Source organism: Phalacrocorax aristotelis, chromosome 7 (genome assembly GCF_949628215.1).
Source record: "Phalacrocorax aristotelis chromosome 7, bGulAri2.1, whole genome shotgun sequence".
NCBI lineage: Eukaryota > Metazoa > Chordata > Aves > Suliformes > Phalacrocoracidae > Phalacrocorax > Phalacrocorax aristotelis.
In genome coordinates, this window is record NC_134282.1 from 53,444,877 (window position 1) to 53,466,816 (window position 21,940).

At 43.5% G+C, this 21,940-nt stretch overlaps 1 protein-coding gene across 1 annotated transcript in view; it reads left to right on the forward strand.

Annotated features, from left to right (window-relative positions):
- Positions 1–355: 355 nt before the first annotated feature.
- SMAD3 (SMAD family member 3) overlaps positions 356–21,940 on the forward strand; it is an 80,160-nt gene continuing 58,575 nt past the window's right edge. The window contains exon 1 of the mRNA XM_075100771.1: positions 356–1,230. Coding sequence (XP_074956872.1) covers positions 1,025–1,230 — 206 coding nt within the window. The 5' untranslated portion in view covers positions 356–1,024. The remainder of the gene's footprint in view (positions 1,231–21,940) is intronic.

Genomic DNA, 21,940 nt, shown 5'->3' on the forward strand with positions numbered 1-21,940 from the left:
GGGGTTGGAATAAAACCTGCTGATTGTCTGGGCACGACTACCAAGTTGTGTTCAGCTACCTCTGTGTGGAAGCGCACATTTCCACAGAGGAAAGAGCCGTGGCGGGGGCTGCGCCCATCCCACCCTGCCTGAGGACCCTCTGTCTCTTCCCCTCACTGAAGGGAACTTTGTCGCTTGCGTTTACTTTTGCTGCCTCCCCCTCGATGGGACTCGTCCCAAGCACCGCTCTTTAAGCTCGCTTTGGGCTTTTACGGCCGCGCTGACCCTCCCTGCGAGCCCACAGAGGACGAACCCACACCGCGGGCCTCCCTCCGGGGGAGCCGCCGCAGCCTCGGCGGGTCCCGGCGCTGTGGGGAGGCCGAGGGGCCGCGGCCCGGACGGGCAGAGCCCCCGCGGGTCTCCCGGCGTGTGGGGTTAAGGAGGCTCCCGCCCGCCGCGGCGGCCCTGAGGGGAGCTTCCCGCCCTGCGCCCTGAGGGGGGATGGCGGCGGGAAGGCCGCGGGTGGAGGGGTCGCCGCGCTGAGGGACGGACAGCCCCGTCCCGCCCGGGGAGCCGGGGCCTCTGCCGGGAGCGCGGGCGGGGAGGGAGGGAGCGGAGTTCCCGGCGGGCCGGCCGCCTCCCCGCCCTCCCTCGGCGGCGTGAGTGAGCGTGTTTGGGAGGGAAGGAGGGGGTGGAAGCCGGGCCGGGGCGGCCAGCAGGCAATTTGCATGAGAGACAGACTGGGAATGAGCTGGAGTGGGCGCCTCTCCGCGCACACAGAGCGGGGCAGCAGGGGGAGGAGGGAGCTGCCGCCGCCGGGGAGAAGCGGCGAACTCCGGGCAAAGTTTGGTGCCGCGGGCCCGAGGCTCTAAGGCACCGGCGGGGCGGGAGAGCGGCGCCGGGCCACGCCACCGCCGCCGCCCGGGGCCGGGCTTTGTGGTGCCCGCGGCGCGGCGGGGCCTGCGCGGAGCGGAGCCGAGCGGAGCGGGGGGCGGCGGCGGGGCGAGCGCGGAGCCAGCAGCGGGGCGCTGCCGGGCGAGCCAGCATGTCCTCCATCCTGCCGTTCACTCCTCCCATCGTCAAGCGGCTCCTGGGCTGGAAGAAAGGGGAGCAGAACGGGCAGGAGGAGAAATGGTGCGAGAAGGCGGTGAAGAGCCTGGTGAAGAAGCTGAAGAAGACGGGGCAGCTGGACGAGCTGGAGAAGGCGATCACCACGCAGAACATCAACACCAAGTGCATCACCATCCCCAGGTAGGAGGCGGGGGCGGCGGTGGGGAGCACGCACACAAAGCGGGGGTGTGTGTCCCCCCCCCAGCACGGCAGAGCTGCCCCCGGGAGCGGGGGGCTGCTCGGAAGCCCCCCCGGGAGCAGCTTTCTCCCGGGGGACTCGGCTTGCACAGCCTGGCGCGGGGCTTGTTTTGCTTTCCAGCCCCAACGCACTTCGGTGCGGGGTTAGTTCCCTCCTGCATGCTCTACCCTGGCTCTATATATAGCTTAAAAAAAAAATAATAACTGGCTGCAGAATTGGATTACTCTCTAGTAACGAGAGAGGAAGAAAATAAGGGGGGAATGTAGGGGAGAAATTATGTCTCCAGCCGAGATTTAAAAAAAATAAAAGTTGGAAGAGCTCTGGATTACAGTTACTGCAGATACTCTCATTGTCAAAAGTTTCAGCCTGCTCGGTAGTACAGTTACATTAAGATTTTTCTTTCGGTTAATGTATCGGGAAAATGGTTCTGTTTGGGTCGCTTAGTTTCTCCCACATTAGCCAGATATTACTCCGAAGAGGTGATTTGGAGCCCTGCTGTGCGTATGTTTTCAAATTACTTTTTAAATCGGGAATGCAAATGGCATAGCTGAAGGGAATTGCTGGGAGTGTGAAAAAAAAAAAACAAAACCAAAAACCAAAAAAACAGCATATGAGGGTGAATATAACTGATTTTTTTTTCAGGTTTTTTTTTTTAATTAACATGTTTTATTTTTAGCCTCCATTCCGAGATCGATCTGTAAGACCATTATAAATCATGAAGGACATGTATAAAAGTATCCCGTCTAAGAAAAATTTTCCAAGTAACTTTCAAAGTGCTGGCCACAAGTGGTGTTTTATTACTGAAGATTGTTGATTTCTTTGAGCTCAGCCAGATGACTGCTGGTTCTGTTACTGGTTGTTTGAGGGCACTTTTTTTTTTTTAAACAAAGGCCAAAGTTCATCCCAAATATTTGAATGCTGCATAATTGTATGCTTTCTGCGTGAGAAGATATCTCTGTGTGTGTGTGTGTGTATTCATGCTGCTCTCTCACACAAACAAATGTATGCTTTCTTGGTTGTCAGAATGATTTAATATGCAGTAGCTAATACAATGCAGCATCTGTTGCATGAAAAAGTGAAGCAAGTAGCTTAGAAATGTGGGTATTCAGAACTCCTAAAATTTTCTTCCAACAACTATAGTGGTTTTTTTAAAGAAAAATAAAGTCACCTTATCTTTTTGGTGGTGAGTGACTGTGGCTAAGATTTTGGCCGGTAATGCAAATAGACCTCTCAGCCTTTGTTATGGTTACTCTGGCTTCGCCTAGTTGAAGTGGAAATCAAACGCTGTAGAGCTCCCACCTGATACAAATGCCTTAAAACCTGTATTTTTAAATTCTTGGTAAGCAGTATGCTTTCCACAGAGACAATACCTTTTTTAAACAGCTTCCCTGAAATACTTACCATTTCACAAGAAGAAAATGACTTGAGCAGCCCTGCTGATGTGAGCTGGGTATCGTGTCTAGCTGATGCTGACCTGGTAGGGAGCAGAGCGTGAATCCTCTTGGTACTTCTTTTACTAGTAACAAGGTGGTTTAGGGGGAAAGGTTTTGGTATTTTATGATTCAAAAGAAGCAAAGAGATGGGTGGAGTATGATGCTTTAATTTAGAAAAATAATTTTAAACTCAAAAATAAGTAACAACACAAGCAGATATCACAAGTTATAAATATTATCACCTCCAGAGATTGTCCTGGCTGTTCCTGCTGTGCAGAAGGTTCTCCTAGACCTTGCTCTGTTGAAGGAAATCTGTACAGAAATTAAAACATTTCATGTTCACTTGTGACACGGAGCCTGGATCCTGCAGATCTTAAACCTTGGTTTGGGGGAGGTGTCAGCATATTTTGACGGCAGCTTCTTATGCCTTGGCACTAGTTTTTAAACGTGATGGTTTTGTGTGTACTTTTTGTATGTACTTTTATCATTGTTTAGTATGTGTATTACAGAGATCCAAGTCAGTGTGATTAGGTTAGTCTGTGCTGGACCCTCTGCAGCAGCATCCCGAGAGGTTAATGTCCATGTGTCAGAGATTGGGGAATGGTGTGGAAATGTGGAACAGCTTGTCTAGAAGTCAGTGGCAGAGCTGGAACTATAACCAGGCCTTGTGACTTCAAGAGCTGTGTCTTCTCTGGACCGTGCTGTTTGTCCTAATGTATCTGTGAATCTGATCATAACGCCACTCAAAATTAGTGTTTGCAAGACAATTTTAGTATGGTTTTAGTTGTTTGGGTTTTTTTTTTTGTTATTAATTCTACATATGTCATTTCAGTATTTAGTCAAATAAGTATGTTGGGGGGGGACGACACATCATTAAGGATTAGATCATGTTGTGCATTGTCTGTAATGCATCAGTAGACTGAATTACAGTGGAGCTATGCCAGTGATGACTCTGGCCCAGCAGGAGTAGGGTGAGTCCAAAATTAGCTATTGTATCCATGAGACGAAGCAAGTTTCAGATGTAAAAGTGCTTGAGCTTTGCAGAACCTTTGCTTACGAGAATAAGGGCTACATGGCAAATTCCCATAGTGATCAGGTGGGAATTGGTTTAAGAAAGAACAAGAAAAAAATTGATTTTTGTTGTAGGGCTGAGAAATTGGAATGCCACATTTATTCCTGCTGTCATTTTTACCTACTTTGAACTGGAAATATACATACTACAGTCTATCTCCTGATGGATTGTTAAACAATGAATTTATTTGCTTGTGTATTTGTTCAGCATGTATTCCTTTTCCAAGTGCTCAATTTGTAAGGTGATGTGACAGGCGCCTCAGGCCCCAGGTTTTCTGTTGGAAGGACCTGTGGCAGACAGCAAAAGGCTGGAGAGACCTTCAAGGATTTCAATGTAAGGTTCTGCTGGCAGGATCTTTCCTTCTTGTTTTTTCTGCTGGAGCAGGAAGTAATTTCCACCTGAAAAACCTACCAGTCTCAGACCACCTGATTGTTTCCCATGCCACAGTTGCTGATGCTCAACAGAATGGCTGGTTCAGAGGGCCCTCCTCCCTCCCTCACCTGGTGCTGCCGTTGCCGAAGCCTACCCCTCTCCAGAAAGGAGCTGCCTTTAAACCTCTGTGCACTAAGCTGGTGGGTTTTGGTGTCAGGAGCTGACCTAGGGAGTTGTAGCAAGTGGGGTCTGCATGGCAGTAAGACATTTTTTCTTACTGTATTGGGTGATAAACTTGAAAACACACGTTCGTTTGCCCATTGAAATATATCCTTTGTAGTAGTTGCATTGATGTTGAAAGCCCAGCTTCAGGCTGGATATTTTTATCACTTTTCAGGCAAGGTTGAGGATAGTGTGCCGTTAGCACATACCCCGGCACAGCCAGGTGTGTGAGTTTGTGGCCTCTCTACTCCAGCTGCTATCAGATTTTTTTAAATTTTTAATGGCTCTGTTTGCTTCTGAGACCAAAGAGTAGGGCAAGCATGGAATCTGGTGGCAGCAAAGTCTACAGCTGACATTACTACGTACCTGCAGAACCCTGTGGACTTCATTCATCCTTGTGAGAAGAGCAAAGAGTTTCTAATACTATTCCTGATCTGAAGAGAGGACACACTGTGCACCTGACAAAACTGTCAGCATTTTGCCCTAGAAATAAAGTGTGTTAGGCTGAACCATGATGAGTGTTTAACTTTTAACCTTTATAGGGGTCTGAACTGCAGAAGCCAGGAACATGTGATGAGCACTTAGTAATTTCGAAAAGCTGTGCAGTATTTGTAGTCTTGCTGATATGGGACGAGATAGTAAATGCTTTCTTTCAAGAGCTTTAGTGGTACTACGCATATTAAGATGTAAATCTCATGACATTTTGTGATATATTTTCATATGCATATTTTTCTTTTGAACCTATTACTGTATTTTTTTATATTACCAGTGGTTTTAGGGGAGCCAGGCTTCTTGCATGTAAGGAACACCTTTAAAGTGGTGGTTTGTTTTTTTTTTTTAATTTAGAAAATAGTTTTGAAGAGTGGTGGGTGTTATTTCTTGTGGAACTCATCTGATAAGGATAGAACGTACCAACTGAAACGGAAACATGGCACATCTGCTTTTTAAAAGCAGCTGAACAAGGTGTTCATTAAATGATTTACATTTTGGTGGGGAAAACCAGGGATAGTAGGTAAGTGAGTTTAGGAACATGTTGGGTGTAAGCGTACCTTCTCTTGTGTTAGCTGACCGCACAATATTTACAAGAATTGACTCTGTTCTTCGGATTGCCTTGATACCATGAAAATCTGAAAACTGTGACTATAGTAAGCGGCAGAGGCTGTCTGCAAGATCGTGAAGCATATTCTTTTGAGACTGGCGCCCATCTGGTTTCAGTAATAAGCAAAGGGCCAGTTGTAGTTTTGTGTGTCTGTGCGCAAATTCATATATATATATATATGTTTTTAATGCCAATTTTAAACTACCTTGCTTTCAATTTGGCCTGTGACCAAACGTGAGGAGCTTTACTATTGCACAGAGTTCTTTAAGAGTGTCTGCACTTTAGATTGGCATAACGGTAGTGCACTGGAGATGATTACAGTACAGTCCCTGTGTGCACACAGTCAAGCTGCCATTATACTTGTTAGCTCCTTGTTGCCGGTAATTTTACTGCTATAAAACTGTGCACTGACCTATGTACTGACCTAGCTTTATGGGCCAGCCCTATCCTAACCTTTGTGCTGCTAGGAGTACCCACATGAGCTCCTTCAGCTGTGGCAGCGATAGCTGCAGGGTAGGCACCGCTTTACAAATCTGTAACTAGCTGTTGTGGCCTTAGTGCGACTTTGCAGATTGGGTCTAAAGGTGAAAATACGGAATGTTAGTGGACACAGGCCTTTAGTCAGGTGTACTTTCTGCCTGCAGCCCCACTTGTCCATCAGTACCTTTCTCATCTTCCTCCTTGTCATCTCCCCAGAGGTCAAACCCCCACTCCGGGCACAGAGGCTTCTGCTCCCCACGGCCCCTCCGACTTCTTCCCACCCCTGCATCAGAGTTACGGCCTCTTATATCAGCCTGGGTAATAGTGTGTGTAGTTGACTTCTAGTCCACACTATGCCATTTTAAAAACCAAAACACCTCTGTTAAGCTGAAGCAATGATATTGATACAACCAGTTAGGGAGCAGCTACACGTTCGGTTAGGTTGGCAGAGACAAAGGAACTGGGGAAAGGAGGGAGGTCAGAGGAAAAAGCATTGTCCGTCGTACAGCCTCTTCCCTCAGAGCAGTTGCTGCTGCAATAGCATGTCAGACCCAGCCCTTAGTAAGATGTCTTAGATTTGTCATCCCTCTGTCAGCAGCCAATTTTTTGTCAAAAAAAATTAAATATTTTCCCCTGAGATGTGCAGGCCAGCTAACATTTTGCATTAAAACCAGTAGTAAGACTCAAGACTTGAAGCCAACACAGCAACGTTTATATTGAACGTTGATAGGCTAGGAGGGGAAAAAAAGTCTCTTAGTATTTGTTGTGGTATATTCAAATATTCATATCTCTGCCTTTTTTTCTTCCCCCCTTTCCCAAGAGACTAAAATGTTTAAAAGAGCTTCTAAAAGTACTCATAAGATTCTCATTATATTGTGAAGTAAGTGTTGAATCTTTGTGAAATAAAATGTTTAAAATGGTTGCTTAACTTTTATAGTATTAGGAAAAGACCCTGAACATTGCAGTCATTTAAATATAATGAGAAATAATTGCAAAAAATTGATGAAATCAAGAAATACACACTGTACAGGATTATCGCATCAGGGATCCAATTAAAATGAGCTCTTCTAATAAATATTGGTTTAATAATGTAAACTTGTGATCGCTATATTATTGCAACAAAAATAAAATTAACAAGATTTAATGGACTGAGCAGCCATTAATTTTCACTTGTTAATTTATTAGGAGCTTCTAATGCTGTTAGATGCACAATAATGCCATTATCCTGCATGAACTACTTTATGAAATAAATAGGGCCAAACGGTGCTTGAATTAAATTGAAATCCGATTTTATTCCCAAATTATCTTTTCCTGGTTTTTATTTTTTTATTATTATTATTATTTCTAGCTTTCCTCTATTGAGGGCAATTAAATTTTCAGGGATGGGAAGCAGCACTCTCTTCCAGTAAGGCTTATGAATAGTCCTAATTAACTTTCGTCCTTGTCTGCCTTGATGAGCTGTGTAAAAAGCTTTTTCCAGTCCAAAGCTGATTGTGTTGATTGGCAGTGAAGAGAGCAGACAGGAGCGAGGGGAATAAAGACAGGGCAGAGGTTCTTGTCCAGACACTCTAGTTCTAGTAGGCTGACTCCACCAAGCTTAGCAAATGTTTGCTAATTACGTTTTGTCACATGCGACTAAAGTCCAAACATAAAGACAAGGAAGTTGTTAATAATTGGGCTCTTGTACTTGTCACTGGTAGCACAACTTTCTGTGTAACTGAAGAGACAATAACATGTCGGTTGTTGCAGTTAATACTGCTTTTAAAGATGTTTTGAAGCCTTTCAGACCTGATCCTCATTTGCTCACGCATCTCTCCACCGTTGCTGTCAGAATGGTGGGACTTACCCTTAGGCAAGCAGGAAAGTTTGCTGCTGGTACTGTGGCTCTGTAGAAAGAGAATAAAAGGCCAGAGGTCTTTCTTTGTGTATTAAAGGCTTGAATCTTCAGAAGCATAGGTCAGCAGGAATAAACTACTTGTGTGTAGGAATAGGAGCCCTATTTAATAATAATAAAAAAAGGAAAGGATAACCCTTGTCTTCAGAAGAGCTCGGCCAGGTAAGAAGTAATAACGTCTTGCTTTTTAGAGGATCAGCCAGGAATTGTGTGAGCTCCAGAACAGCAAATCTTTATTGTCAGCTAAGCAGCCCATCAAACCGAAGCTGCTGTAGCCACACTGTTTGGGGTATCCACATCCGCTCGTTTAGTGACAAGGTGGTTTCTCTGCCCCACCTGGCTAGGTGTGTTGCAGACTTCAGGCCATTCAAAATGAGGGGGTCAGGAAATCTGTGGGATTGTGTGCCCCAGCAATTGCTCCAGGTATTGAGCCATCATTCCTTTCTCTACAGTGGAGAATCTCCATGCGAACAGGCATTACTCAGCGTGAGCAATGGTTGCTGATCACAGAATCCCAGACTGGTGTAGGTTGGAAGGGCCCTCCGGAGCTCACCCCATCCCACCCTGCTGGAGCAGGCACCCCAGAGCGGGGGCACAGGGCCGCGTCCAGGTGGGGTGCGAATGTCTCCAGGGAAGGGACCCCACAGCCTCTCTGGGCAGCCTGTGCCCCTGCTCTGGCACCCGCACAGGGAAGGGGTTTGTCCTCATGTTCAGGCGGAACCTCCCATGTTCCAGCTTGTGCCTGTTGCCCCTTGGCCTGGCGTTGGGCACCACTGAAAAGAGCCCAGCCCATCCTCCTGACACCCACGCTTTGGCTATACCAGCCTTGCTCACATCAAGAGCGTGCTTCTGAAGTCACAGGTGTCGGTGGGTGGAAGCAGCCCTGGGGAAGGGACACCACGAAGCATGGGGAGAAAATGGTAGTTGTTCCTTGTGAGTTTGATTCTTCGACCTGCTTGTATTCCGAGTCGCGCTGTTCTGCGAGGAGTCAATTTGCATTTTTAAAGTGTGAGGAGCTGCTGTTGATGGGGAAGATGGGATGAAATTATAAATCTCATTGGTGAGCCTCATGAAAGAACATGCTTAAAATCTGGTAAAACCTACCTTTTAGAAATGTAACCTGTGTAAGTCTAGGGAAGGTGAATAGGTGATCTTGATAACTTTTATTTGTCACTAGAAATACCTTTACAGCTCACTTTCTGTTCAGCACTGAGGGTGGGAGTTGAGCATTTCAGGTAGTCGTGTGGCAGGGGTCTGTGTGTGCCTACCTTGTCCCAGGGCTCTGGCGTGCTCACCACAGATGGGCCGTGTGCCTGACCCCGTGAACGGGAGCGGCTGCTTTTCGGTCTCCGGAGGAATGTGCATCAGTTTACAAAAGGTGAGGTCTGTGAAAATCATGGAGAGAAGATTGCAGGGGACAAGGTGTCAGGAGAGTCGGTCTGTCTGCCTGGGGCCCTCGCTTCCTCCGTGCTTCGGGGCTGTCTTTAAGGAGAGTCTCAGTGTCGAGGTATTAGGTGGACCATCTTTAACTCACTTCATAATTTGTAGTTATCCACTCTGAAAATTCATTAAACTTCTGCTTACAAATTGTGTCATAGGAAAGGTTGGAGATCATCTTTGAATTGGTGACATTTATTAACCATAACACAATCTTTTTTAAAAAAGGAAGTCAAACCAGAAGTTTCCTCCTTTGTGGTGAGGCTGCAGCCAGCAGTGGCTGAATCATGGATGCTGATACCAACTCTCCTTTTTCACAATAAAAGAGGAAAACCTTTGTCCTCCCTGTTCTAGTTGCTTGAACACAAGAAGAGAAATTCAATTAATCTTCACAGATGTAGAAGAGTTAAAGCTCACAAAAATATTGAGCTTAGTAGAAGACATCTGTGGAACATGAACATGCCTCTTTGTTTTTGTGTTGAATGTGCAACTGCTGTTGCTTTATCTACTTAACAGCTAAAGAACGCCCCCCCCCCCCCCCCCCCCCAATTTTCTTTCCCTCCATAACTGGATTTTAAGTGTTGCTGTGTGGGAAGACCCAGCTATAAGCACCTTTCATTTTGTTATTCTTGGAAGGACCAGATGTGGTGGTTTTTTTCATAGAGATAGAAAGTCTGTGGTTTCCCTACTTATGGAACTGTACAGAAAGGTCCTTTTCTTAACGTTATTTCTTGAACAAATTGTTGTGCCCCTTGAGTCAGATGCATAGCCAATTTGTAGCACTCGTGTAACAGTATCTGAAAAATTATATCAGTGTTTCAAAAGCACTCTTTGCCTAAAAGAAAGGCTAACAAGCAGCTGGAGTCTGATTCTTTTCCCCACTCTTTTTGCATGTGTAATTACATGGATTTCAGTAAACTTACGTCTGATTTACCTGCAAGTGAAAGGAGAGTCAGGCCAGCACAAAAAAGCAGTGAACTGAAAACAGAGGGTAGAGGTGTTTGTAGGTTAGATATTACCCAGTTTTCTCTTTTAAATTCAGGGGTTTTGGGGTTTCTGTGGGTTCTTTGCAGGACTCAAAGCCCACCCATCAGAGCCTGTGAGACCTGAGGGTTCAGCGCTGGGCGACCCGCGTTGCTGCAGCACGTGGCAGTGCAATGAAGGCTGGACTTGTCAGCCTGGGCCTGGAAATCTGGCAGGAAGCCAGGCAGGATTTAGCTGGAAGTTTGTTGAAAATGATACTTCTCTGCAAAGCATTTCATTTTCGGAGGAGTTCTCGCTCATGTTTCATTGAGGGTTTTCTGATGGGCACTAGTGTGGCTTGGCAGAGGCCCTCTGCGTTTTGTAGCTGAGATACCACTGGCAGTGGGTTTGGCATTGGCAGTGGCTCCTGATCCTGTGCAGAAGGCAGCATTTGGCTGTTCTCACTGTGGGTTTTTTTTTCTTTTTTATTTTTTTTTAACCATTTTTAACCAGCTTGCATACCAATGGTGAAGCCCTTATAGCATGCTTCTCCCTGAGCCCCATTCCCACCTCCCTGCTACACAGCTATACAAATGCAGGAAGGAGTAGGGGTTTCCTCTTGCATGGCTTAGATAAAGCCCACCCACAGTCACAGGCCTTGAACTCAAAAGAGCACAAAGTCTGCTAATAACATCTGTCCTTTCGCTCTTCTCCCATGGTCAGCAGCCTTTTGGAGCAAAGGTCTAGACTAGTTATTGGTGTTGGCCTGGAACCTTCAAGCAAAACTCCAGTTAACTCTGGAGACCCCGGATTAATTACCATGTAAGAGTTTCACAGGTTTGGAATGGTGAAACTTGTATATAATTTGCCTAATCTTTCTCCATATCTGCTTCTTGGGCCTAAATTTACCAAGCTGCGCCAGGGGAAGTTTAGGTTCAATATTAGGAAAAACTTCTTCACTGAAAGGGTTGCCAACATTGGCACAGGCTGCCCAGGGAGGTGGTGGAGTCTCCATCCCTGGAGGTATTTAAAAGAAGGGCAGACGTGGTGCTTGAGGACATGGTTCAGTGGTGGGCTTGGCAGTGGTGGGTTAGCGGTTGGACTCAATGATCTTAAGGGTCTTTTCCAACCTTAACGATTCTATGATTCTATTGAACATAAGCTTCACTATAAGTCAAAACTGTATTTTTAGGCTATTAATGTTGTTTTCTTTTCAAAACTTTGTGGCTTTTTGGAATTTTTTCTATGGCCAGTGGCCTTTTTGGAGGAGATGACCATTAGAATGGTGAAAAGTAGAGACCAGCTGATTTTAAACCACTGCATTAGAACCAAGCTTTACAAAATCAATACATGTATTTTTTTTTTTAAAAAAAGTGGATAATCACTGTCTGATTATCAAAGCTAATACTACTTTATAGCTGATTTCTTTCACCAGTAAAAGTCTGCTGGCAGCCTGCAAACTGTGGTGAGCTTTGCTCTGAATTAGATGCCATAAATAACTTGTGTGTAGGTAGGCAGTTGATCACTGAAGCTTTTTCCCAAATCTGGTTTTGCTTGTTTGGTAGAACTATAGGCCAAAAGTTCGTGTACAGAGTTGCAATTGTTTTTCCCAGTCATAACTGAATTAAGATAGGTTTTCAGTTTTGGATTACTGCATAATGAATGTACGCTGTGGTTAGGGAAGGCTGAAAACATCAGGTTTTGTTCCACACCATTATATAACATTGAGCAAAACGTTCAACCTGCTTGTACCTTACTCTTAACTACCTAGCAAATGCAGTATTCGCCTCACAAGGATGCCAGAGAATTTAATAACAGTTGTGAAAAGCTCTTAAAATCTTGAGAGGTAGGCTGTGTTGGAAAACCCAATACCTTGCTACTTCTGTTGCTCTTCAGCATCTCCTTTGTACTAAGAAAGCAGTTTTAATTTTTGTTGGAAACTTTCTTTGAAAATATGTAGATGCTACGTCAGTGAGAAAATTAGAATTCCGTGGATGTTTAGTGGTAAACCTTAACAGGGTTTGCATAACATTTATCTATTCATCTCTGTGCTGGTGCCTCCCGTACACAGGGGATATTTCGACTGGTTGATACACATCATACCACTGTGGTATGATGGTCTGCTACTGAGCCTAAGCGTGAAGTTTGTTAGCACAAGTCCAGGGAAAACACTATACATGTAGCCTCCTGTTTTCATTTAAGCAATATTCTATAACCATATGTGAATTTAATGCCATCCAAATACAAAATGTTAAATGAAATAAACGTGCATCCGTCAAGGGATGGTGCTGTTGTTTGTGGACTTTTACGACCGGGACCCACAGCAACATGAGTTGGAAAAACTAAACGTTTCTGTACCTATAGCTGTGTTTTTTACTGAATGTTTTGGCAGCCACTGAGAGTGCTGGGCAGTCACGTCTATTTGCTTTGTAGCTCCTTTGCATCTGAAGGCTTCTGGTGAATTGTTCTGAAAGAGATGACTGAAAACTAATAGCTGGCCATCTGGCTGGAAACGACATTATTAATTCAGCTTTCTCTTTTAAATCATTTACAAGTTTCAAATAAATGCTCTTTTCAAAGGTATTGAAGCAAGGTGAATTTGAATTCTTGCTTTGGGAAACAGTGTATTAAATGTATTTCTTCACTAAAATTAAGGATCAAAAGGCAATGCTTGACATCATGGTTACTTAGATTTTCTAAGGGCAAAACAACCTCCCGGTTAGTCCTTGTGTGTTTTCAGTGGTTGTTTTCTGTGAAGGACAAAATTAAGCTGAGATGCTGTCAGCCACTCCCATGTAAAAACAACAATAAAAAATCTTTACTATACAATATCCGATGAGCCCTTTTAAAGACCTTTCATTATGGTCATTCCACAACCTGTTGAAGTGCCCGTGCCCTGTTGTAGGGGGAGTGTTTGTGACTTCGCATTTCATACCATAGATCTTCAAGCCCTTTGCAACAAAAGGATGTTTACCTCCTTTTGCTGGTGAGGAAAGTGAAGTCCTGAAAACTTGGTTCACCTACCTGAGGCTCATGGGGGCAGAGGCAAGGCGGCATTTAGGGCGCAGACATCCTAAGGCCTGCTACAGCGTTCAGTGTGCGAGACAGAAGTGATAATACTCTTGAGAGTGCGTCTTCCTATGCTCTGGGTGGGAAACAGGAGTCAGTTTGAAAGCTGTCTTTCTGCCTTATACCAGTAATTCATAACATATTCATCATGTAGCATTGATAATTATATTAATAAAATTAGTTTTCAGTTAAATAGAGGAAGAGGTCTCTAGCGTTTTAGAATCGTGGAATCATAAGATGGTTTGGATCAGAAGGGACCTTCAAAGATCCCTGAGTCCAGCCTCCTGCCACGGCCAGGGACATCTTTTACCAGACCAGGTTACTGGAAGCTCCATCCAACCTGACTTTGAACACTTGCAGTGATGGGACAGCCACAGCTTTTCTGGGCACCCTGCACACTGAGGGTACACCTGCTTGGATACTCCAGAGACGGTAACGTTATGCACGCATATTTTCCAGGCTTAAGATGGGTGCAGCTCCCTATTGTCTTGATTTTTCTGTACCTTAAGCATACCTAGCGATTCCTACTGATATGTTTGAGGGCCAGAAGAGCAAGCTTTAATTAAAACTGATCTGTAAGTATTGTGGTTCCTGATGATTGCCCTTGGAGAATATGTATCTTAGGATATTGGAAGAACTGTATAGCCATTTATGTACATGGAATGGTGTACAGTCATGAAGGGAGAACCTTTAAATAGTGTTCTGGGTTAAAAGACTAGTTTCATGTAAACATCCCCTCGGTTTCCTTCATTTAATTCTCCTTTTTTTTTTTTTTTTTTTTTTGCTAATGGTGTCTGTGTTGTAAAATATTGGTGCGTCAGGCACAAATGAACCCATATAAGCAAGTGAAGGCCTTGGAAATTGTGGCTCGAAATTGAGTTTTGTAAGTCTCTGCTTTGCATGCCAGGCTCTACTGGTTTGAAAGCCCTGTTGAGATATAGCTGCTTCTAAACAGGAATAAAAATAGACGTTTGAGTCTTCTGATTTTAGAAAAAAAAAACCAGCATTTATTGGATTATGATTGGCTGATGACTTTGAAGCTGGAGACAGTTTTATATTACAGAGCTTCTCACTCTGCTTATTCTCTCAGTTCCCGTTCTCCCCCCATCTTTTTTTTTTTTCTTTTCTTCTTTTTCACTCTTTTCTTGCCTTCTATTTTTAGGATGGCATTTCAGAGTTTCTGCTATAATAGCAGGCCAGCTATTCCAGAACAAAACGAAGAGGAAAGGTGGGAGGTAGAGCTAATGAGCACTAATAGTCTGTTATTGATTTGGCTTTTGAGTGCTTATGTTCAAACTTCATATGTTTCCAATTTATCTGATAGTCAATGGAAGATCTGCTTGCACTTGAAGCCATTGATTACATGCATTGCGAGTCTTTGTGCGCCTCAGTAGAAGACAGGAGAAGTAGGAAGTTTAGGACTGGAGAGGGAGGCCATTAGAAATTTTAGGACAATTCTTTGAGCATTTTTTTATTTTTTATATGTGCTCATATACATATTATTTTTAAAATATGTGTATATAAATAAATAAAAACTCGTGTCCAGTAGAATTAGCTTCAAGTAGAAACTGGTGTTTTAATTAACCATTCTATGGAGGGAAAAAAAGAGAAAGTATTGCAACTTAGTTTAAAAAAAATGCTAATGGTCTATTATCATTTGAACAAAATACAAATAGCCCTGGTTTAGTTTGTACATGTGCATAATGTACATAAATGAAATAATGGGATAATGGCTTTCCAGTCAGTTCTAATGCTGATCAGAGATTTGACTTGCTTCAAGGGTGTAAGAGCAGGGAGAGGGAATTCCACAGGGCTGGAGCAGTTAGTGCAGAGAGATGTGAAATCCCTCCACCCCCCTAGTGAAGGGGCCCTGATGCTGTGTGGCCCTGCGAGAACTGTTTAATGAGATGCAGCTGACCATAGTCTTCTTGCTAATTTGTGCCTTCCTGACTTGCATTCTCCTGTGTGTCTGTGTGTTTTCTCTTTGTTTGTTTGTTTAGAGGTTGGGGTTTTTTATTTAAATATTATTTTTCATCCTTGTGCTGGGTCTGAGAACTTTAAACCACAGGGAAAGATGGTTACTTGGAGGTCACAAAAATGTTAGGAAAGCAAAAGGCATTACTTAGTGTGACAATGCATAAAACAGTCCAGGCATAGGTGTTCTTGTTTTTGAAGCCTGAGAGGGATTTGATTTTTGTTATTAGTTCAGTAAGTGACATTTTTTCTTCATCTGTGTCATTTTTGCACGTGCAGAGCAGCTCTGAATTTACATCACTGTGAGAGACTAACTGGGGAAGCGTAAAAGACTTTGTTGCACTTTTGCTTTAGAATCACATCTTGATTTTACAAATCATACCATCTTCCATCCTTAATTTTGGTTCGCAGCCACTGCGCTACTTGGAGCTGTGAAGAATATTTTTCTAGGTTCATTTGAGGGTTGAGTGTTGTCAAAAGCTGGCTGAAAGTTGGTGCAGCGTAACTGTGTATGTAATGTATTGCTATAAATTTAATCACTGAAGAATTATTTTTAGAAGACAAGGAGTATTTCAAAACACAGATCATAACTTTTCTAACAGTGATTCAGTAACTTACTCCTGTCAGTGAAAAATTGCACCTCACTTTGGGTTGGATCCAATGCTAGCTTGCAGGATTTTTTTTAAAAAAAATTGATTCTTTTACAGCAAGTGAGGTTGTTACTCAAAGGCACTTCGCCTTTTTAGAATAAACATGTCTCCTGGTTCACAAAAACCAATATGTGTAGTTTGTTTTGTAGCTGTTGTGCGCACTGAGGTCTGCTGCTTAATCTGAAGTTGTCAGTCCTTTGGGAACGCAGGGTACGGGCTTGCTCATAGGATAACCTTTCTCCGGTTTTGTTTTCTGGTGTTACCTCCTGGCACAAAAGACGGGAGCAGGAGTAAGCAAGTGAAGTGTTTAAAATTTGCATATGTCTGTATCTGCTGCAGTAGTTTTCAGGGACTGAAGAAGTAGTGACTAAGGGAACTGCTCGTGTGCGGTGTGCAGCAGTCTATGTGGATGAAACTGCACGTGTCGTCTCTTCTTTTGGGACATTTTAAGTAAGTTTTCCACAGGCTGAAGAAGTTGAAGGCCACTGTGATTGCATGCAGTTGGCTGGCAGAGGCATCCAAGCCAGCTTGTTGTAGTGAGCAGCATTATGTTGCTGGAAGTCGTGATAGCGATAACCCCCACTTTAATTTGCAAATAACTTTTTGTCTTGTGCTTTAACTCCAAATATTTTCTTCATATGCCAATAAACGGCAGAGTGGATTTGGACAGAGTAGACATATCGAGCTGTGCTTCTGTCTCTCATTAACGTTGTTTGGAAGCCAAGTTCGTTTTAACAGAAATGACAACTCCAAATTATCTCATTTCCATGTACTTTTATGCTGTCATATCTCTACATATTATGATAATGATACATCAGTACCATAATTTTATTTATGGTTTCCACTTCTACAAGCGTAGTTCTTGTTACCTACAAACCACTGCAGGAATATTACTCACTGGGTGAACCACTTGACTTTGAAGAATGTGACTATGATGAAGTGTTTTGTTTTCTCACATCCTACGCCAGTGCCTGGGAGTTTCTTGTCACAGTTGCTAACAAGGACTGTTCGATACAGGTTTGTGGCTTTACTAGCAAGTAGGTATGTCGTCGATTCCTCGGTGAACAGGCACCTAACCGCATGCAAAGCCATTATGGTTGGCCATTTGGTAACTGTCCTTACAAGGTGCCTCTGAAGTGACTCGCACTGAAGATGCAGGCTCCCTTACGCCTTTTGATGTCCCGTTCAAAGAAAAGACTAAATGATGTCTCATTTTGTAAGGCAAATAGCCTGTTAGCGGTCATGTCCTCTAATGAAGAACTTGAGCTCTTGAGATACCCTTAGTCTAGCACTTTTCATGAGGGTTGAAAGCATTTTGCATGCTGGAGCAAGGTGTTACAACAAAGCTAAATGTGGGTGCAAAACCATCTGGGCGTTGCTGGGCTCTGCAGGGGTTTGGTGTTCTTCGTGTGGAACACGAGTAGCCGTGTGGCCCTTGTGCAACAAGTAAATGAGCAGTCTTTAAATACTCCTCCATCTTCTTAACCAGGTCTGGCTCTCTGCAATTCGAGCATTTGTTAGCACACCGATAAGCTAATTGTACAAGAGGCAACATTACCTGGCAGTTGCTTAACCTTCCTGTGTGCCATAATCTGCTACCCAGATGTGTTGGACAGCGCAGATGTGAAACGTTATGAGTTTAAGGGACTCTCTTCTTCCTTGAAAACTGGCTAGATCACCCTGTGAATTTTGTCAGAGATGAGAGTATTTCAGAACGTGGATGTGTAACTGTTCATTGGCAGGAATTGTGCCTGGAGTGTAATGAATGAAAATATGCTGCTTAAAATCGTTTTCCTGTAAATAACGTCAAAAGAATCTTGTATCATTTTAACATATTGTTATCATTGGGTGCTGGTGTTCATACGCATCTCTAATCAACGTAGCATTACTTTCCTCGTCTTTTTGCCTTAGCTGAAGCCCTTCATGAGATTATTTCAGCTAAAACCTCTCACTCTCTGGCATTTGGTCTCTTCCTCTGCAGCGCACTAGCAATACTTAAAGTGATAGATCAGCACCTAATAAAAGCGGGATTATCTTTAAGCTGAAAATAAGTAGAAAGAGCCTACTGTGGAAATCACATGGTTTGGTTGTCATTACTGATTCATTTCGTAATGCTTGCAGTAACTTTTCAGTGCAATAATCAGCAAGGTGAGGGTCTTCAGAGGACTTTGTCGCTAACCGGTTTTTACTGCTTGCAAACTATTTAGACTTTGGCTGTTCAGATCATCTCTCCCCAGTCATGCAAACATCACAAGCTGCCCAACTTGTTCATTTATTCTGTTGGAAAAGCAGAGGGGAAAAAACAGCCTTGACTTGCACCCTGGAGGGACACTATGCAAAACCAGACTAAGATTTCTGGGGCGGGAGCTGTGGAGTTTTCTATTCTTTTGTTTATTATACTTTGCTTTCTGTCATCTCTTAGCAAATAATGAATAACAGTAATAGTATGCTGCGAGACATGAAATCTGGAAGCGTTTATTACAGTATGTGTGTGAACCATAGTCATCACCAGAACTTATTTTCTCACGGACTGGTCTAGTAACTGCCTGGGGGAAGAAGCTTACAGCTATCTTTGTAATAACGTCTCAGGGAGTCGAGTAGTTCTGCTTCGCAGGTTCCCTGTGCATAGCAATTACTGTCCATTCTGCAATCAACACCTGTCTCTAATTTCCATTAGCAACAAAGGACTCTGCCTGCTGCATAAACCCCTTTGCTGTCTGTGTATAGGGTACTTTGCTTTTACAGTCAAGGGCTAGGAAACACCACAAAAGCAGATAAAAGCTAGGTAAAGCAGTTGCTGCAGTGGGCCTAGAACAAACACGAAAATCTGTGAGGTTTTTCCTTCCTTCCCTTCGTGTTTTATTTTTGTCTTTATTTTTGATATGGGGGGAGGGGTGTGAGTGGGGAAGATTTATCTTCAAGTGTGAACGCTGAAATTTTGTTGGGGGTTTGTGCGCACTGTTTGTTGGGTTTTTTTTATCACCTCCTTTAAGAACTGCTTTCTTTAAACTAAGATTTCGGTGATCTCAGTCCTGCAGTGAGCTTCCCATGGCCAGCCCTGTGTCCATGTAGAGCTGTAGGAAGCCCTTTTGCCTTGTGAACGCTTCAGATGAGTAATAGCAGTCCCACTAAATTCACACGCTCTTGAAGACAGACATGTTCTGAAGAGTCTTGCCAAATTGAATCTCATCTAAGTCAGTGGAACTAATCACATGTCTAAGTCTAACCATACGATTCCCTTTCTAAAATCTGCAGCTGCTCATACATGGCTGTGGTATTGCCGGAGGTGTTGTCAGATGCGTGTGTTTCTGAGGGAGCTGCTTTGCCTGCAGTAACACTTCTGTAATTTTATTTTTCACTTTTCATAACAGACCTGTTTTAACAGTGTGGTTGCTGCTACTTTGGACTCTAAAACCATTTTGGAGAGGATTGCTTGTAAAGTGACTTTTCAGCTTGCAGTGACTGCAGTCTGCTTACTCAATACAGACTGAGTATTATTATTTGGGATTTTAAAGAAAATGGAACATCACATAATTAGCTAAGCTCCTTGTTTCTAGAAATCACATCTCTGCTGGCCAGCAAATGTAAAACAGGAGGAAGCATTCTGGGACTGAGTAAGGATGCAGCTTCACGTTACACCTCTGATTTAGTCTAATAGTAGATTGCCATTAAAAGGCATAACCCCATTTCTGTCTATCTCTGTGTGAGCCTGCTGCCTGCTTGCACAGCGTTTGCCGTAGTTCTCAGAGGGTCTTTTTGTCTTTATGGCAATGAGATCACCCAGCCTGATATCTTGTAAATCGAGAATTTAGCATCAGGTTTGTGGGTAGAGTTTTGACCTCTGTAAGGAAATTAGTAACCTGTACAAATGTGTCTTCTGGAAATGCATACTGTCTTCATTTAAAGACACCAAGACAGAGATTCCATTATGCTCTCCATTTTTTTTTCAACAGCTAATAATCTCCTCACAATAAAAAAAAAAAAGTACTGTATTTCAGCTGCAATTGGCCTGGTGTCAGTTTACAGCATTGCTTCATTATACCTCTTGGCTAGACTGAAGAGTCCTTCAGCATTCACTTTTTCCTCTCCAATAAGCACACTCTTACACTGCTGTGATTCAGTCGGCATTCGGTCATTGTCTTAATAAAAACAATGGATCGAAATTCTCATATATTTTGTTTTAATACATTTCCTTTAGCCCTAAACTGGTTTTGTGGGTTTATCTTTACCAAGCTGTACACAGTCAATTGCCTTACAAAAGTCTAAACATGCTATGTCTGGAAAATTACCTTTTATCAACAAGTTTCCTCCTCTAATAACAGAATGAAACTAAATTTGAGTAGACCTTAAAACCAGATAGTCGTTAATTCGGCTGTGGTCTTCTAATTTTTTTAACTGGAGATAAAATTTACCCTGTACCTGCCTCTAGAAGTCTCCTGCCCCTCAGGTGATGTTAAATTTTGTCCCATGATGGGGGTTTTTATGTTTGGGGTTTTTTGTGTGCCCCTGTAGCCTGTGCAGCCCTTCAGAGGAACTTTCTGAAGAACATTGCCCCCAGAAAGCTCACAGCTTTTGGGTCTACTGGCTTCCAGAGGGTAGAGGTGCGTAAGCAGCGTAATATATTGCTGGCTTATTCTGAATTGAAGTCTGTAGTTTCCGCGTGATTTGAGAGGGATGGGAGAAAGCTTGTTGGAACAGGGGTGTCCCCGTGGCCTGATGCTCTGACTCTGTGGAAACAGAACTTCACAGATTCCTCTGCAGAGGCAGCGGGAGGGGAGGCAGCTTGCCACGGACCTGACATCTGACTCGAGAGGCCCGATTCTTTCCACCTGGAGAAGTCCTGTGATTATTTTTATGACTTCTGATTCTGCTTAGAAATAGCTTTGAATAGTACGGACTGTTGTAGGAGAGTGGGCAAATTGTCTGGGAAGGTGTCTGAAAAGGTTTCATTTGAAAAAAAGAAATCCACTGTATACATCACCTGTGTTGGAGCAGGACAATGTCAGGTCATGGACAAACTCACGTGTGCTCTGCTTACAAGCACTGATGAGGCAAGTCAGAGTTTAGCTTTGAGGGTGATTTCCATAATTCCATGAGAAATATACATTTAGGATCTCTATTCTCTTTCCAATTTATATGTGTTTTTATTTAAGATGCTAGTACGATTTTTACAGTTTCAAGAGGGGTGTGGGAAAGTATTAACAATACTTGAAGTGTTTCTTTTATGGGTAAACTCAGGACAAAACAGTATCTTGTTGTTTCAAGCTACGCTTAGCATTTCTGCCCTGAGGAGAAGAATATGATTACACAGCACATAAGGCTTGCTCGGACAAGTTGTAATGAATGTTAAATAACTGTTTGGTAGCAGCGCACGTGCTTTTAACTTAATAAATATACATTGTGGTAATGTTAGAGGAGACCTCAAGATTATAATTATTTGAAATATGCTTCACAAGTGCTTAGCAAAGCAAACTAGTGTAGTCTCAGTCAGGAGCACACGCTCTAAGGAGATGCAAGGAATTTTCATTCACCCCATGTGGTTTAAACCAGCAGAAGACATCTGCCTCTCTTTTGGCAGAGGGCTCATCACAGTAAGACCAAAAGGTGTGTTTAAATACTTGCCCAAACTGGGACTTGTGATGGAAGACCAGTTGAGCATTAAGTCACCAGAATGGTGCTGCGCTGAGACTGGTGCCCTGAGCTTCCTGCGCCTGAAAAGCTGCAATGCCAGGGAATCATCAGGAAGATGCATTTTGACTGGTTGATGGGCTGATGCTCTTGCAAAGCTTAGAGCCCTGGTGGGGTGTTGGGGGGCTCTTTGGCTGTGAGCAAAAGGGTCCGTAATTTAACATTCACCTAAGTGGGTCTGAGGTCCAAAAAAAGCTTCCTGTGCCTGTTATTTCTTTAGCTTTTATAAAAGCTGAAGGGTGCCTCTCTGTCTGTTTGGTTAGAGGAAGAGGGCTCTTACTGCTGAGCTGTGCGATGAA